At 42.2% G+C, this 19,505-nt stretch overlaps 1 protein-coding gene, 1 long non-coding RNA gene and 1 pseudogene across 2 annotated transcripts; 2 read left to right on the forward strand and 1 right to left on the reverse strand.

Annotated features, from left to right (window-relative positions):
- The first annotated feature begins 1,060 nt into the window (after window positions 1-1,060).
- Window positions 1,061-1,980, forward strand: LOC120699536. The gene has a single exon (XM_039983541.1). It carries the CDS (start codon window positions 1,152-1,154, stop codon window positions 1,722-1,724), a length of 573 nt encoding a protein of 190 aa, XP_039839475.1. The 5' UTR covers window positions 1,061-1,151; the 3' UTR covers window positions 1,725-1,980.
- Window positions 1,981-6,926: 4,946 nt separating this feature from the next.
- Window positions 6,927-13,802, forward strand: LOC120701022 (annotated as a pseudogene).
- Window positions 13,803-16,193: 2,391 nt separating this feature from the next.
- On the reverse strand, window positions 16,194-17,813 carry LOC120699537. Its single transcript, XR_005685479.1, has 2 exons — window positions 17,142-17,813; window positions 16,194-16,421 (listed from the first exon to the last, which is right to left on the reverse strand). It is a non-coding gene; the product is annotated as an uncharacterized LOC120699537 (long non-coding RNA).
- Window positions 17,814-19,505: the final 1,692 nt, after the last annotated feature.

Genomic DNA, 19,505 nt, shown 5'->3' on the forward strand with positions numbered 1-19,505 from the left:
GCCAGGTCGCCACGTCCGCGCCGTCGCAAGCCGCCGTCGGGGTGCTTGAGGTAGGGCTGGGGGGAGAGATTAGGGTTGGGTTGGGGTGGATGTGTTTATAAACGCCTGGGTCTGGGCTGGGCTCAATGGGCCTTGGCCGTGGGGGCTGGTTGAGAGCTGGTTTGGCCTAGGAAGCAAGTTGGGTTGGTCGGGGCTTCCATTTGTTATCGGAAGCCCTAGACTCTTAATATATATAATATTATCTGTAGCAACGCACGGGCACACTATACAAGTAAGGTGTAAGATCCTATTGATTATATTGTATTTTTATAAAAGAAGGTATGAAATGTTTTCTTATGTTTTTTGTTGGTTGATTTGGATTGTACATCTAAGAAATTTGTCTTGGAATAGGGGGCCTCATTAGTACCCACGTGGTCGACCTTGGCTCTGTTTGGAGAAATAGCCAAGAGTTATTTTGAGGGCTAAAATTTAGCTCAAGAAAATAGCCCTTTAATGAAATAGCCCTTGAGTTGTTTCGATCCAAGGGCTATTTGGCTCTTAAAAGCACTTTTCCAATCCTTGGCTGCTACTTTTCCAAGAAAGAGAGTAAGAGAATCAATGGCCCCCACCCAAAATTGCCCAAAATAACACCCCCTTGAGGGGGATAGTTTTTTCGGTGGGATATTTTCAAATAGCCATGAAATAGCCCTCCCATTTGGCTCCATTTAGATTATTTGGGGCTATTTGGGATGAGCTAAAAAATAACTCATAGATCAAAACATGGCCCTTATTAGCTTTTCCCTACTCGGTGGCAGCTGGGATTCTGACCCATGTGCTTGTACGATATACTTTCTCTATTTCTCTTCTTCATACATAATTTCTGCGTATAGGTGACTCAAATAAAACGTTTAATATGAAACGATATAACTTATTCCCCACAAATAAAAGATATGGATGGTTTTAATTTTTCGTTTTCTGTAATTAAAGTGTTAGTTTTCTCAAAGTATGTGATTTGTGTACTGGTATATTATATAACAAAGGTACAGATAAATAGACTGCAGACTGAGACTGGCATCTCCCATATAAAACTTGCTTGGTCATCAGCTGTCTCCTACCTCGGTCCATTTACTCCATCACCAATTCAGCCAAGCTTGGACACACACACCATCCCCATGGCTGCTTCTCCGAGCAAAGCATGGAACATCCAGAATTACATCCTCGCCGCTCTCGGCGGAACCCTCGCCGCCACCGCCATCGTCATCACGGTCTCGGCAATCTTCGAGCCCGCCCGCATCAGCTTCTCCGTCACCCACGCCTCGCGCACCACGCTGGGCGATAGCAGCGGGGTGTGGCTCAACCTCACCGTTTCTGCCAACAACAGAGGCCACCAACGAACCAAGGTGCAGTACGAGAGCATCTTCATCGACCTGGTGAACAGCACCAAGCCCACGGCACGGGACAGGGTCCATGCCGATGTCAATGCCACGGCATGGGCTAACAAGACCCTGCCCAGCCCTAGCCTGTTAAGCGTCGACGCGTCGGCTCTCCTCATCGACGAGAACACGAGGGAGGGCTTCGCCGGCGACCAGGTGAACTTGACCGTGGTTGTGATGGCGCAGGTGCACTTCAAGGTCGGCGTGGCTCGCACGAGGCTCTACGGCATCAAGGTGTTCTGCGGCGGCGTCCACTTCGCCCATGTTCAAGACAACTCATCAGATGCTACTGTCAGATATTGCCATAGTTAATTTCCTGCCCATCTGTAGTTCACTTCGTGTGTGTTGTGGTTGTTTAGAGTTACCGGTTTTTGAGAAATGTGATGAGCATTTATTATTTGAAGTATATTATTTATGTATTTATTTTGGACATGCTAGCTGAGAGTGATGGACTATTTATGCGAGTATGTACATACAAGGTGTTTCCGGAAGTCATCAAAGAAGATTTATTTGTGGCATCTTTTTGTTTATGAAATTCAACCATACTAAGGTCGAATTTTCCATGGTATTAATTTGTGCCCTGAATAAGTTATATATGATCTATACATCATATATAGTTATGAACGATCATGTGGCAATGGACCCATTTATTATATTATTCCATTCCTTGAAAAAAATAGTTTGGAATTAGCATATATGGAATGACTCATTTACCGTTGTTTGATGGTTTAAACTGAACATATGATTGGTGGATCTTTTATAGATCTGCACAAATGTGGGTGCTAACACTTTTTGTTTCAGTTATACACGGGACTACTACTTTCTTCCTGCCAGGAAAACAAACATGCTATTGGTTCAATGTGTGTCTCTGTATATATGAGCAACTTAGGATAAAAACCTAATTGTTGGTCCGAATGTGTTTAAGATGAAGGAAGAAGTAGGAGTGGGGCACTTGGAGCTCCCCATGAGACGTGAGATAAGTTCCAAACTTCACGAATTGAACATAGCTATAGCTCAGCTGGTAATTTTTTTTTATGGTGGAACCGGCTCACTTGGGTTCAAAAAATCTTCTACTCAGTACCGGTGGTCGCATTTCTCTATATTTTATTTTAGAATTTAACTGTCGCTATTCTTTCAGTGGTAGCTAGGTGATGTGCTTGTCGACAACAAGGTGTCTGAGGTGACTTCCTCAATATTAAGATCTGTTAGCTCAGTCTTTCAGAGGTGCTCATAGGGTCAGGGATGTGTTCATGTATTCTTGAAGGTGAGTGTGTACATGCGTATATATGAGCATCTACATATGTACTACTATATTTCGAAAGAAAAATCCAAACATCTACTACTAGCGAAAGATATATATGTGAATGGGGTCTGAAAATCTGGGCAAAACGTTGTGAAATAATATAATGCTCAGAGGAGCAAATCATGACGCCACCACCAATCAAGTCCTATCGGTGCATCTGCTGCCATCCTCGTTCCAATAATGTAAAAAGGCAGCCCCCTAATCATTTAACTGGCAACCTTGCTACATGCAATTTATTTTACATGTTTACACAGACAATGTGTGAACCAGATTCCAGGCACTACTGATGAATCATTATTAGGTAGTTCTACATACTCAATTGGATGCTGAAAATAACTAAAGCAAAGCAACAATTCACAAGAACTATTTAATTTGGAGGATAATAAGGTAGGCTCTTCTCTTTTGGTGCCATGTATATAATACTTCCATGGGAGGCCCAATTGTCATCGATGCTTACACATTGTGAAAGAATGCAGTACACATTGAAAGAGAGGATACATCATATCAGAGATGAGAAAAGTAGTGTGGTGCAAATTGATCGCATAATAACTCCTCTCTCTAATCTCGTTTGTGCGGCAAAAAGTTGTGACACAGAGAAAAGGAAATGAATAAGTACCAAAGGCATCCCCCCACCCCCCACCTCCCCCCCACCACCACCACCAAAAAAAAACGCAGACATCGACACTCCACCAAAGAGGGAACCTCTCAATGTTGCAAGGATATATACGCACTGCACCTAAAAAGATGGAAGCGTCTTTTGCTTTACCCCACACCCAAGTAAGGGATAACAGAGTCTGCCTTTAATTTCCTGGTCCTCCAGGGTTCTAGCAGAAAGCAGCCTCGAATAAGATGCTCGAGTGTAATTACTTCTCTCTCTAGAGAAAGGAAGCAGGGCTGAGGCGAACAACACAATGCAAGACGCTTACAGCAAGTATTATGGTAGATATAAACATACTGAATATTGAGGTGGCGGACAGCAGCCAGCTTCGACACAAGAATCAAAAAAATTTATGAGATAGATAACTGAGCTATATATTAATAGTGGAGAGCTAAACTACTATATAAATGGACTGAGAGATAAGCTATAAAAATTCTTACAGCTAGCAGTAAATCATTAAACTTGCTCTTAACAAGCAGGAAAACAAGTAGGCGAAGGAACAGAAGTAGTCTACCTTCCGCCAAAGAAAACTACGGTTCGTCACGAATATCCGGAAAGTAAGACTTAAGAAAGCAGGTACGGTTATTGAAACAAGGCAGGAAACAGAGTGGGTAGGCTTTATAGCATCCACGAAGGATTGGGGAGCTAGCCCAGCAATGGATAGCACTACTTTGGCTCAAATAAACTCTAATATAAATATAAACATGGAGATGACATGCTTCATTAGCTTGTTATTGGTGTACATTAAACACAAATTTCAACGCCTGAACCCAAGTGAATAGATGTACTGTGGTAAAACCATGTTCTATGCGTTATTGTAGTAATAGCGCCTGCCTTCATACTTCGCTGAAGGAACTCACTTTGTAAAGTTTTTTTTGTGGTGGAACCTATCCACCGGGTTCACGGGTGTGCTCGAATTTTTCTAAATTTATTTCATGATTTAACTGACGCTATTTGGTGATGTGCCTGGCAATAGCGAGACATTTGTTATGACTTGAAGATCTGTCAGCTAAGTCTCTCATAGATGCTCATAGGGATAGAGCTGTGTGCCCTGCTTTACACTTGGTACCAACAAGGATAATTGGTTTTGCCTAGCTAGCTCTCCACCTGTATGCCATTTTGATGACTGTTGGAGGCCAAAATTGGCAAATACCAAGGCCGACCGGTCTAGGCCTGTAATCCGAGTAGGGTTAGGGTTTTGAGTTGAGAGTCCTATTATAAACTGATTTGAAAGGGGTACGACCTCCCTGGCCTATAAATATAAAGGCTACAGCCGATTGAGAGTTTAAAAACAACAATCGAATCAAAACAATTCTCTTTACCCTTTTTCCAAACCCTAGCTTTTCCAACCCCTTTGCTATTCTTTGCTCGTCTCTACGGTGTTCAAGGGCATCTTGAGTGGCCTGCCGACCTCAGGACAACCCTAGATCTTCGAGCTCCGATGGGGTCCTTCCCGAGCTTGAGGTTTTAGATTTTCGCGTGATTTCTGCTCCAACCGGTCTGACCGGTTGAGCCAGGCGGCCTGACCGATCCTGCGTGAAGTCTCGCTGGTGATTAATCGTTGCAATCCATGCATTCTAGCACTTGGGTGTGTTGACCAGATTAGCGTCAACATACTTTTTGGCGACTCCGCTGGGGAAGAAGAGATCTGCATCGGTTCCAATGGCCGGTGATAAAGGAGATTCGTCCAAGTTAGATCCATCCAACACATTGAACATCAGTTATGAGGAGATACCTGAGGAGCAACGCCAAGCGTTCGAAGCCGAAATCAAATGGCAGAACGAGGATATGAAGGTGAGGCTATTGTCGTGCTACGGGAAGACGCGGCAAGGTGTGATCTAGAAGGAGAAATTCGTCATGCCGCAGATTCCATCTACTTCCTTGCCAGCTTCTCCGGTTGTTCCATCAACTTCTCCTACACCCAATGTAAGTTCCTCTAGAGATCCCCTTGTTCAATTCTTAAAGATTTTTGGAGAACAATACGAGAAGTCGCAGCAGCTCACACAGAACTTATTATTCGATAAAAGCGAAAAAAATGGAAAAGGACAAATCTGTAGATAATTCCTATTCTACCAAAGATATTGCCCAGAATTCGGCAGCACCTGCATCTGCTATTGAAGTAGAATATGGTATGCCACTGAATTATTTCACTGGGCAGACACCACCGCCAAGTACCGTTCAGCCAACCAGGGCCGAACCGGTAAGACCGGTCGCACCGACCGATCAGACCGCTGCCTTGGCGGCTGCGGCGGTCAGACCGGTCAATCAGACTGGTCAGACCGGTGCTATGGTGCTGGCCTCGGCATCTACTCCCACACTCACTCCAATTCCTAGTTCGGCTGCCCCTGGCCGAACTAATGAATTGGAGGGTTTTGTACCGCCGTACACCACTAAATCGTATGGCGAACCACCTTTTCCGGCCGCTATGCCACAAGATGTTTGGGATGACTTGATTAAAAGTAATCCGCACTATGCTACACAGACGATGAGCACTACTGATCCGTTAGTACATCGTCTACCTGGGGATGCTCAAACATCTAGCACTGAAATTTTTAAGGCCGAATTGGTAAAAGTAAGAGAAGATATGAGCCGGCTATTTAAAAACGAGCTAAGTCAACTAGGTTTAACTCCTAGTAAATGCCGCTTGTATCAATGACTGTATCCCGATGCTTTTGATTTGATCCCTTATCCTTCGGGTTGGAGGGTCCCTGGTTTCATTAAGTTTAGTGGGGATGACAATTGGTCAACTTGGGAGCACATAAGTTAATATGTGGCTCAGTTGGGTGAGGCTAGTTTTAGTAATTCTTTGTGAGTTCGATTATTTTCTTTGTCTTTAACTGGAACGGCCTTTTCTTGGTTTTCGTCTTTACCCCCAAATTCGGTCCAATCTTGGAACGAACTAGAACAGAAATTTCATGATCACTTCTATAATGGGGATAATGAGGCGAAGTTAATAGATTTGACATGGGTTAGGCAAGGCCGAGATGAATCAGTCTCGAACTATTTTAAAAGATTTAAAGATATTAAAAACCGATGCTTTAATTTAACTGTTGCTGAAAAAGACTGGGCTGATATTGCTCTTGGTGGTTTGCGTTCACATTTGAAAGAGAAGCTCGAAGGTTTCGTTTATTATTCTATTAATATTTTGCAACTTCGAGCTACCAGCCTAGAATCTAAATATAAAGAGTCTAAAGATACCTATAGATCACATCGTTCTAACACTCACATTGTCGAATATGATTCTGATTCTTCGAGCGATGATGATAAAGAGGTATACGCTGCTGAGTTTGTTTGGCCACCGGCGGCCAAACGTTGTTCTTGTGCATCACTTAAGCCGATTCAAAAGAGTCGGAAAGAAGAAGTGAAATTTACTTTTGATGTCTCTAAATGTGATCGTATATTTGATGAGTTATTGCGTTTGGGGCACATCAAAATTTCGCATGTGATACCGCCGCTTGAGGAGTTAAAGCGGTGTGCATATTGTAAATTTCATAATTCTCATTCTCATGTGACTAATGATTGTAATGTCTTCCGTCGCCAAGTTCAATCGGCCATGAATGAAGGACGATTGATCTTTCCTGAGATGAAGATTGATAAGACACCGTTTCCGGTGCACACCAACACTCACACCATTGATCTGAACAATGCCAAGGTGCTTATTCGGCCAGAACAAGCCAAAGGAGCTAAGGGCAAGAATGTGATAATTGGTGAAGAAAGGCCAAAAGGTCAAGATGACAAGATTTTGGCCAGAGAAGTGGTACTGGAAAAGACTCCTAAAGCTCGTGTGCCCGGGGGGCAAGAGGGAGCTCCATCTTCTAGTCAGCCTGCTGTCCAGGACCGACCGGTCAGACCGATTTCACCGACCGGTCAGACCGGTCCGTCCTAGGGCCTACAGGGGACCTTCAAGCCCAAGCGCCCGGAAGTGGGTACTTAGAAGAGCTACGAGCCAAAGGTTCAAGGGATGTTTGCAAATTAGAAACCAACCTTTGGCCAGCTTCTGAACAAGTACACAAAGGCCGTTCAAAAGGATCGGCCACTAAAAAAGAGATCTTGGTCGCCGCCGCGTCAAGGAGGTTCTCCAATGAGGGGAGAGCCTAGCAAGCGCAGAGGTGGTGCTGTCCCTGTGTTTCCACCCCAGAGGGCTCCACTAGCTTCGAATGCTACAAATCTAGTGTGGGAGCATGAAGGGATGTGGATGCAGTGCTTCCCTATGCCATATCCACCACATCATCAAGGAGAAAGTTCCAGGGCACCGGTGCACGACCGATTGGGACCAAACCAATCAGGTCAGCAGTAGCATGCTGCACCGGTCAGACCGGTCCAGGCCGACCGGTCAGACCGGTCTCAACAGAGGCCGGCTCAAGTTCATCCTCCGAGGCAAGAATATCGTGTCAAGCAAAATTAGGGTGAAGTGCAACCCATGGAGGTTGATTCTGGGAAGACTGCAGCCGACAAAATTGTAAAAGTCGGCGATATGAATGTGGTTGTCAAAAACATTGAAAAGAGACCGATGGTGTTTGGCAAATCGGTCAAGTCTGATTCCCAGAAGCTTGTGTTGGCCAATGATCATGAGGCCAGCAGCAGCAGTTCGGCGGATAAGTGTCATCAACCTAGGTGGTGCCCACTGGGTTTGAGCCATTCGCAGAAGAGGAGATTGTAGCGCTTAAGGCGCTAGGAGCTGAAGGAACAGGAGGCCGAAAAGATCAGAGGCGAGCACTTCAACTAGTACAGGCCGATGGTTCCTCAAGGCAAAGAGTGGCGAGCCAAGCCTATTGACCAGGCTACAGGACCAGTCAAACCGCCCTAGGCGACCGGTCCGACCGGTGCAGGTGACCGGTCTGACCGCCAGGAGCAACCGATCAGACCGATCGACCCTGTCCTTGAGCAAAAAGCCGAAGCAATTGTTTCGGCTCCACGCGAAGAGGTTCCAGCAGTTCCTCTAGTACCAGAGGATGAGGAATTGGTGGACTACAATGCTTCTCCGGAACGCAGCAATATGGAGATAAATGTTGTGCATTTTTTTTGAAGATTACTATGCGGTTTCGGAAGAGGAGGCAGCTCATCTGGATTTCGGGCCTCGTGAGGCCATATTCCAGAAGCCGAAGGAATCGGACAATCACTTGAAGGCCCTTTACATGAGGGGCCACATTAATGGGAGGCCGATTTCTCGTATGCTTGTTGATGGAGGGACAATTGTGAATTTAATGCCCTATTCATTGTACAAGAGGCTTGGGGGGACGGATGAAGAGCTGATCAAGACAAACATAACGGTCAGCGGCGTTGGTGGAGGCGATCCCATTGGTGCTAAGGGGGTGTCTTCCATGGAGTTGACCGTGGGGAGCAAGACGCTTGCAACTGCCTTCTTCGTCTCCAAGGTACAAGGTAACTTCAGCTTGATACTTGGACGCGATTGGATTCGTGCCAATCAATGTGTGCCTTCTACCTTGCACCAAGTACTTATTCAGTGGATCGGCGATGAGATTGAAGTAGTCCATGGTGACACTTCGTCCTTCATTGCAACCACCGATTCCAACACGCTTGGGGTGCATGATGATATCAAATGTCTATCGGGCTTGGATCTATCCGATTGTGAGTTGATCAGTTGCACCAAGGATGGGTTCGTGTCTGCTACTCTAAAGCCGATGGAGAATCGGCTCCATTATTGCAAATAAAATGAGTGCAGCAGGCAATCCAGACGAGACCGGTCAGACCGGATGTCCAGACTGGTCAGACCGGTCAGTCAAACTGGTCAGACCGATCTGACGCAGATTGGCTACAGGAGTGAATTGAGCACTATCGGGCATGAACGGCCGATATGTACGATACTATTGAGGACATTGAAGTCATCGATAAGTTAGGCCAAGATTTTACGTCGGATAATCCTTTAGAAAAGGTAGACATTGGAAATGGTAGTGTTCCTAGGCCGACTTTTGTAAATACAAATTTATCAGCTGAATATAAAGCCGATTTAATAAAATTATTAAAAGAATACGTTGATTGCTTTGCATGGAGCTATTCTGAAATGCCTAGTTTGAGTCGTGATTTGGTTGAACATCGGCTGCCGATTAAGGCCGGTTATAGACCTTATAAACAACCTGCTAGGCGATTTAATCCTGTTATGTATGACCGAATCAAAGAAGAGATTAATCATTTATTGGATGCTGGATTTATTCGGTCCTGTCGTTATGCGGAGTGGATCTCTAATATTGTGCCTGTCGAGAAAAAGAATTCGGGAAAGATTAGAGTTTGCATTGATTTTAGAAATCTTAATAAAGCTACTCCCAAAGATGAATATCCTATGCCTATTGCCGATATGTTGATCAACAAAGTTTCGGGACATCGTGTTATTGGCTTTCTTGATGGTAATGCTAGTTACAATCAAATATTCATGGCCGAAGAAGATATGTCTAAAACGGCCTTTAGATGTCCGGGTTTTATCGGTTTATTTGAGTCGATTGTTATGACATTTGGTTTGAAGAATGCTGGTGCTACTTATCGAAGAGCTATGAATTTAATCTTTCATGATTTACTTGGTGTTATATTGGAAGTTTATATTGATGATATTGTGATTAAATCGGCCGGTTTGAGAAATCATTTGACTGATTTAAGGTTGGCTCTTGAGAGAATGCGTCAGTATGGTTTGAAGATGAATCCACTCAAGTGTGCTTTTGGTGTAACGGCTGGAAAGTTCTTGGGCTTTGTTATTCATGAGAAGAGCATAGAGATTGATCCAAAGCGAGTTGAAGTCATGAAGCGTGTTGAGGCTCCTGCTTGCAAGAAAGATTTACAGAAGTTCCTAGGCATGGTGAATTACTTGAGAAGGTTTATATTTAACTTGTCCTCGAAGATCGATTCTTTTGCTCCTATTCTTCGGTTGAATGATGAAACCGAATTCACTTGGGGGCGCAGAACAGCAAGAATCATTTGAAAAGATCAAGAATTATTTATCTTCACCACATGTGCTCAAGGCGCCTAGGAGAGGGGTTCCATTCAGAGTTTATGTGGCTGCTGAAGATAAGGTTATTGGTGCTGTTTTGACTCAAAAAACCGAAAGAAAGGAGTATATTATTATACATCTAAGCCGACGACTGATTGATGCAGCAACAAGGTATACATTTATTGAAAAGTTGTGCTTATCTTTGTACTATGATTGTACCAAGTTGAGGCATTATTTGTTATCTAGTACTTGCATAGTTACTTGTCAAGCCGATGTTGTTAAGTATATGCTTCAAAAGCTGATTTTGAGTGGAAGAATCGGAAAGTGGGCATATGCACTTGTGGAATACGATTTGGCCTATGAATCTTTGAAATCCATGAGAGGCCAAATTGTAGCAGATTTTACTGTGAAACATCGGATTAATGATGAGCATGATTTGGAAGTCGGCTATATCACTTGCACACCATAGAAGTCATATTTTGATGGATCGGTTTGTGATAATGGGAGAGGAGTTGGTATTAGAAATATCATTGTTTCTCCAAATAGTGCTGAATTTGAGTTCTCAAACCGATTGGAAGAATTTTGCACAAATAATCAAGTTGAATATGAAGCACTTATATTCGGCTTGGAGGTTTTACAAGCCATGGGCGTGAAGCATGTTGAAGACTTTGGTGATTCACATCTGGTGGTGCAGCAAGTGTCTAAGATATGCCAATGTTATAGTGGACCATTAAATGCATATCTTGATAAGTGCCTTAATATTAGCTCTTGCTTTGATGAATTTGTGATTAAACATATTCCAAGGGAAGATAATGGAAAGGCTAACGCTCTGGCTCAGGAAACATCTGGCTATAATGTTACGAAGAGATACTTTAACATTAGAAAGCCGATGCAAATAAAAACCGAGTCACTGGTTCTGGATGAACCGGTCCGACCGGTTGCAGAGACCGATCTGACCGCACCGACCGGTCTGACCGCCGACAGCGGCGAAAGTTGCAAATCGGCCAATAATTCTGATCCAAAGGTTGAGGCCGAGTTGCAAGATTGGAGGGTGCCTATTATAACTTATTTGAAAGATCCTGGTTGAGGTGCAGACAGGAAAATTCGGCGTTTGGCATTTAAATATATTTTGGTCGATGATGAGCTATATCGACGAACTGTCGAAGATCTACTTCTTAAGTGTTTGGGTACTGATCAGGCTCGTGTTGCTATGGGAGAAGTTCATGAAGGCATCTGTGGTACACATCAATGGGCTCCTAAGATGAAGTGGTTACTTAGGAGAGCCGGTTTTTATTGGCCAAGTATGATTGCGGATTGTTTTAGATACTATAAGGGGTGTGAAGAATGTTAGCGGTTTGATGATATTTAGTTGGTGCCTGCTGCGTTATTACATCCTATTATCAAACCTTGGCCGTTCAGAGGATGGGGTTTGGATTTCATTGGCAAGATCAATCCTCCTTCCACAAAGGGACATTGCTTCGTGTTAGTTGCGACGAATTATTTTACTAAGTGGACCAAAGCAATTCCTTTGAAGAATATGACACACAAAGAGGTGATTGGGTTTATTACAGAACATATTATCCATAGATTCGGCATTCCTCAAACTTTGACAACAGATCAAGGGACATCGTTCATATCAAAGGAGGTACGCGAGTTTGCCGAATCTTATAAGATCAATGTTGGCGCTCCTTAAGTACCCATTTTATTATATAATTAGGAGTGGTTTTGGTAATTTCTTCGGGATGATTCATGTACTAACCCGCCACTTGGCACCCGAACTTGACCGTTTTCGATTTTGTCTTGGATTATGGAGCATGTTTCATTTTGGCAGGAAATTGGATATTTTCGGAGATGTTTTGACGCAGGGTCACAACTGGGCTAAGATGAAGAATAAGGAGAAGAGCCCGCACGCGAAAGATGGAGCCAAAAGGGGCTAGAAGGAGCCCAGGCCGGCCGGCCTGGGGCTTTTAAGCCGGCCGGCCTAGCCCATTCCAGGGCCCAATCGGCCTCAACTTTCTTCAGCGTGAAGTACTCGTCAACCCTAGCCGTTGTTTTACAAAAACCATCGACCAGAGCCGCCTACATATGCCCCGAAGCCGCCGTCAAGAAGGAGAGCATCTAGAGACGATTTCCAGAGATCCATTCGAGTTAGACACAAGAGAAAGGCGACACCGGAGGCCTCATCGTCCCTTGGCGCCGCTGCAAGTTGGAGGACAGCAAGGGATCCATCCCTTACCGCAGATTTCGTCACCATGATCAACTACGCTTCGCCTAGCTTCATGGGGTAAAGTCCTCGTTTGTTCTTGGGGTTGTAAGGAGACCTTGAGTTGTAATTGCTGAATCCTTTATGAGATTGATCTATCATAATTCTTGTTGATGATGCTTTGATGCTTAATAGGTTGCGACTTGGCTTTGGGTTTGCTTTGCTCTTGCATGGTTTACTTAGATTACATCAACTATCGTATTCTTGTTGTTCGTTACCGATTATCCTCGTGTAGTGACAGTATGTAGGAGGGAAAGGTTTTGATCTTGGAACACACCTTTGGTAGATTAGATCCGTTCTTTGTTGCTCGGCGATTACATCTCTAGTGATCCTAGACCCTATGGACAAATGCTCTTCATATCTTGTGCACACACCTATCATTGCTCACTAGTCTAGATTAGATTAGATTGGTTAGATTAGATCTATTTCACACTCAATCACTCAGTATAGATCTTTTACCAATGTCATTAGTGCTTAGTTAAGCATAGTAGAATGCTTGTTCCGTGGATTGATAAACCTTGGGGGAATACTCTAAGGGAAAAGCTACATGATACGTGCGCTTCCGGTACGTAAATTGGGGCTCTAAGTAGAGTCAACAATCAAGATACTCAATTCATCTCCATACTATGCTCAGACTAATGGACAGGCCGAGTCAAGTAATAAGATCTTGATAAAGCTCATCAAGAAGAAGATAGAAGAGAATCCTAGGAGGTGGCATGAGGTTTTATCTGAGGCTTTGTGGGCTCATCGTATATCAAGACACGGTGCTACTAAAGTTACTTTTTTTGAGCTTGTTTATGGTCAAGAGGCCGTTTTGCCCGTTGAGGTGAATCTGGATGCATATAGATTGGCTAAACAAAATGACCTTTCTGCTATTGATTACCATTCTTTGATGAAGAATAATATTGATGATGTGAGCGACAAGCGGATGCAAGCTTTAAAGGAAATTAAGAAAGACAAGTTTCGGGTAGCTAGGGCTTACAACAAGAAGGTGAAAGCCAAATCTTTTCAGATTGGTGAGTAGGTTTGGAAGACAATTCTGCCTCTTGGGATAAAGAGCAACAAGTTTGGAAAGTGGTCACCAAGTTGGGAATTGCCACACAAGGTCATCAAGGTTATCTTCGGGAATTCTTATATGGTGGAGACGCTGCAAGGAGAATGTCTTCCAAGGGCATTAAACGGAAGATACTTGAAAAAATTCTACCCAAGTGTGTGGCAAGACGCTTGAAGACAAAGATGGACGGTATTATGATATCGCCCTTAGTATGAAGTTAGTGCTCAGTATTGTAATTCTGTATTCTCAGAGCATGTATAGGTACTTGCTTTTTGGCTTGCGAAGCTCACCAAAAAGGCAGATGGGCATATGTTGGAGGCCAAAATTGGCAAATACCAAGGCCGATTGAGGGTTTAAAAACCACAATCGAATCAAAACAATTCTCTTTACCCTTTTTTTCAAACTCTAGCTTTTCCAACCCCTTTGCTGTTCTTTGCTCGTCTCTACGGCGTTCAAGGGCGTCTTGAGTGGCCTGCCGACCTCAGAATAACCCTAGATCTTCGAGCTCCGACGGGGTCCTTCTCGAGCTTGAGGTTTTAGGTTTTCGCGTGATTTCTGCTCCAACCGGTCAGACCGGTTGAGCCAGGCTGTCTGACCGGTCCTGCGTGAAGTCTCGCTGGTGATTGATTGTTGCGATCCGTGCGTTCTAGCATTTGAGTGTGTTGACCAGATTAGCGTCAACAATGACCCTTTTTGTTGATGTGCTATAAATCGACTCCAATCCACCAATCATTAATTGCTTGGGCAACTTTTGCTTTATGCATTTTATGGGTCGGCCGGCCGGGGTGCTTAGCCACATCGATAACGTAAACCAGCTCGTATAACGCAAGGAACTAGATGCTGACACTGAAGGTACAAAGTGGATGAAGAATAGTATTGTACTATTGAACAGTATATAATGTGGTGCTTATCCCAGGCTCTTCTCCAGCCAGTTCCAGAGCTGATCTATATATGTTTACCTCTCATCACACTCAAGGAATGAATTATATGCTGAAAATAAATCAAAGGTACTAAAAGTGACAAAGAACATTATATTGCATCCAACTGTACAGCATATAGCACCTATCTATGTCCAAATATTTTTTTTTCTATGCACAAATAATTAAGCTACGGAAAGTGACAAAGAACAATGTATAATTATTAGTACTACTAGACAACTTAAGAGACGATCCATTGCAGGGTTTTTCAAATCATTACATATATATTGCATGCGCTGCCCTAATCTCTTTTGACGTCCCTTTAATTTGTTGGTGTTATCGACTCCACTAGCTAATCACTGGTCGAAGGGAAAGCAAGTCACGTCCTATTGGGCTCATTTTAGTGGACAAGCAAGCTAGCTAGCTGGGCACACTACTGTCACGTACAGCCCCTCATCAGTAGGCCACTTTGCTTTATGCATTTTATGTGCAGATCACGTGAACCACGTTGTGGGAGAGCTGATTTATCTTTACCTCATATCACGCATGGAACTAAATTAAAGCTACAAAAAGTGATGAAGAATAATACTGTACTCCACACTACTATAGTGTGCAACCCCAACTTATCCAATGCAAACTAGTCTTTACCAGTCAGTGCGGCGAGAGCTGCTTTATCTTTAGCTCCATGACACAAGGAATAATTATGTGATGAGAACACGTACCAAAGCTACGAAAAATGATGAAGAAATATTTTGCTTAAAAGTGCAACTAGCTAGCGCACCACCTATATATGAAGTCTTCTCGTGCACAGCGTGGTAAGGAATCAACCATTTGGGGAACAAAAATCAGAATAAATGAACTAGTAGCTAGTAAACATCTATTGCTAGTATAATCTGAGAAAAAAATAAGGTGAACACGCGAAAGTCCGATCTACTTACAGTCTACTCACATCACATGATCAAACAGTAAATGTTAAGAGCCTTCCCCAAAACATCTCTTAATTAAAATTAAAATTGTGATATATATATATATATTTGCAGATTATAATATATATATACACACACATATAGAGAGAGTATATTCTGTGGCTGGCTACAAAATAATTATTCCATAGCCAGTCCACACGTCACCCTATGAGGCTATGATTGGCCACCAGGGTCCCCGTTCCCACCCCCGTGACCCACGCCTCCAGTGGCTTCAGCCAAGCCTCCACGGCAGCTGAGCCAAAGCAGCTAGCCAGCCAGCCGAGCGCGTTCCTCATTTACTGCCTTGCGTCCATTTAATGCCTACCGGAACTCCAGTGAGCCGTGAGGCTGTTCGCCATGGTACCTTCGTGCATGCTTCCCATATACTACGAGTTTTTAAAAAAAATTGAAATTACCAGAATAGACGAACCTTTTGAAAGTCAATGAACAAGTTACTATAATTACTAGACTAAATTACCGTAAAACAATTACGATAATTAGCATGAGGTAGTTACTATAACTAGATTCTGATGTTACGATAAAATCCGTCTATGGCAGTGTAGAATATGATATACAAAAACCAGGCTTTGCTTCCTTGTAATCCAATGGCGTAACTAATTTACTACGTGACGCTCAGTTTCTTGTAATCCATGATCATGTTCTTGCATTTACCACAATGGAGTATTTAGTTTACTACAATGTCAGAATAAATACCACAACCGAGTTACCACAATGAAATATTTATATTCAAAATTACCATAATAATCCCTCCCAAATCTGGATTGCTTGCTTGCACATTCTATCTGGCGCTGGCGCCACTCCAACACAGAGCACTAACAGAATCACCATGCTTGTCTGCTGCTCTCAAATGTAGGTGCAGTGATGCTTGGCATTTTTCCCAGGTCTCATTACCTAAACTCACCAATAATAAGGACAATGTTAAACAATATATTAATTATTTAGGTCATCAAATAGGAAATGAGGCTTCACAAAACTATTATAGTGTTCACCCTGAATCTGACTTAAGCTTCCTACTACGCAACTAAATGGAAAGCTATGGTAAACTATTATTATGAGTATTGTAATGGAAGGAAATAAGCTCACGGACACAAATGCACCGTGTAAATCATCTGTCAAACTTACAGTACCAGAACAATGACTAACATAACTTTCTAATTATGATCTGCATGAGAGAAAAATTATTGATAAGTAATTGACATGAATCTATGAATTTACTATAATAACATTCAGGGTCCAACTTAATTGACGTAAATTGCTGACTTCGATTTACTAGAAAGAAAACTCTTGGCAAGTAAGTAACATGGATCCATAAATTTTCTATAACATTTACTAATAAAAAAACTTTTAGTTTCGTGCTACTTAGACCTAAGTCCATAAAATCAACCACAACAAAAGAACCTGATGAAATCGGCACAATTCAAAGAAAGTAGCAAATTATATGGTTAATTTAGCATTGTACAGGATCAATGAAGGTCTAGAAAATTACGAGAATTGTGTACTAAGAAGCATGGTAAACTAGTATAAGAGCGATCAATCATTCAACAATACATTTGTTACCTAAAAGGTAAAAGTAATGCAGCCTGGTACATAAACTACTAAAGCTGCCTGTACCTAAAAATAGATGGAATCATAGTGGAGAAAGGCCGAATCCCACTGCATTTGACACCGAGGTTTCATCTCCTAAAAGATCGTCATGAAAGGATCAGGAGTAGATAATATGAGCACTCCAGAGAGCTTTCATTATACTTCGAAATATTTAAGAATAACTCTATATACTCCAAGCAAACCTATCGCTAGGTAATTGGGACTAATAGTTAAATCTTTGACTCTGTTAACTATATCAGCTCTTTTGTCCAATAAATCTGAAAATATGGAACTAATTTAAGGCTTTGCAACAGAAACAGATAAAAACAGAGCTTGACACGTAGCTGGCAGCATCTATGTCAATGTGTCTTCACACGCTTAGTAGAGAAAAATCACTTCTGTTGTATGTTCTTGATCATGCATGTGACATATGAATTACAAGAATCCATGCCTTCTGGGAATGATTTACCATAATCAGTCCTTTACATATGAGTTACTAGAATCCATGCCTACTAATATTAAAAATTCATCAACTGTGGCATACATGAACTTTGTAACTGATTTACTAGAATATGTCCATCCACATGTAGTTTATGATAAGTCTGTATTTATTTTTTTCAAAAAAAAGGTGTGGCAAGAATATCATCACAAAAAGCTTGGTTTACAACAACTTCATCAAGTTGATTTGGGAAGGCATTCACTTACAAATCCTAAACCTGCCTCTGAGTCCGCCGCTGGCAACCAGCAAAATAACTGTGAAGAAGGGCCAACTGCATGGAGCTAGAGTAAACAGCGGGCCGCTGTCTTCATATATCATAACAAATGCATGCTGTAATGTATTCATGGCGGTGAGACAAAATCTGCAAAATGATTGTGGTAGTTCTAGCAATAACTTTTTAGGCGGCAAGGGAGATGAGGGCGTGGTGTGGCTTGAGAAGAGAGTTTGTTAAGATAATAAGATGAGATGAGTGTACTTGCTTGTTACCTAAGTTGCCCTTGCTTTTATGCCATCCCGGCTCAGTGCTTAATAAGATTAATAGGTTATTCATACCAACAAGTTGCAACTTCTTTTTCAGAAGCCAATCTCCAAAGAACTCCAAGGTTAAGCGTGCTTGGTTCAAAATTTTTTTTGAGATGGGTGACCGACCGGAAAGTTCTTCCCGGGTGTGCACGAGTGAGGGCAGTCTATGTCCTAAAAAGCTGCCAGTGACAGATGTAAGCGGATCCGGCCTCGGAGAGGCGGGACGTTACAGTAACCTTATTAGCACCAAACTAATGAAAGTTAATCAAATATCGATATATGTTCATATACAACGGTACATAAAATTGATGTTACTAAAAAGGAAGTAATTAGTTTTTTGTTTTAGAAACATGCAACGGTGGTTCTGGAATGCTGCTACAACTGATCTACAAGTGGGTGGCTAAGGAATAATAGAATGAATTTAACTAGGCATTGTAATTTAGTCCTTGATTAATATGTTTAGTAATGGGGCTGACCGAATTCACTTTAACAAACATTTTTTTGAAAAGCTTTGATACATATATATTATTAGCTGAGATTGTTTGCTTACCGGCCGGGTCCTGTTTGTTTGAAATTCTGTGCACTTTTGAACTATTGACATTTGAGATGTCCAAAAATCAAATAATACCGTACCACCAAAAGTCAGAAGCGAGCAAACTCATAAGGATTGTGTGGCCGCACAAGTTGAGTCGATCTCGATCTTTGTATGCTGGATTTACCCTGCTCACAGGAGTCGATATGCTGATTATCAGTGTATGTACCCGACCTGAATAGTGTTGAATCAAATATAGAAATATCTCGCGTTCCAGTTCACAATTTCTATTGCTACTGTCATGACTGGACTGGCAAAGCTAGATTATTTGGTACCTATGCATACTTGCTGCATTTATATTTATGGTGCTTGGATGTGGTGTAAAATTGATGCTCCAAATGTCGGATAAACACCTGATGATAGGATAAATTGGTGCTTAGATGTAATCATGCTGATGGATGTACTGTGATGTTCATGATTGAGATGCCGGATAGACACCTGATGCATATGAGAGCCTAGTGTTCGGATGTGTTGTAATATTCATTATTCGACAGACACATTATGGCTAGAATAGCTTCATGCTTGGATGTGCTGTAATATTTTATGATTCAAATGCCGAGTAAACACATATATAAACATGTTGATGATATGCTTGGGCGTAGCGGCGGATGTGGTGGTTTCGTATTACATGCATATAGTTTATTTATCACTTTATATATATATATATATATATATATATATATATATATATATATATATATATATATATATATATATATATATATATATATATATATATATATATATATATATATATATATACAGCTTGGCCTGCACA

This window comes from Panicum virgatum, chromosome 3K (assembly GCF_016808335.1).
Source record: "Panicum virgatum strain AP13 chromosome 3K, P.virgatum_v5, whole genome shotgun sequence".
Classification (NCBI taxonomy): Eukaryota; Viridiplantae; Streptophyta; class Magnoliopsida; order Poales; family Poaceae; genus Panicum; species Panicum virgatum.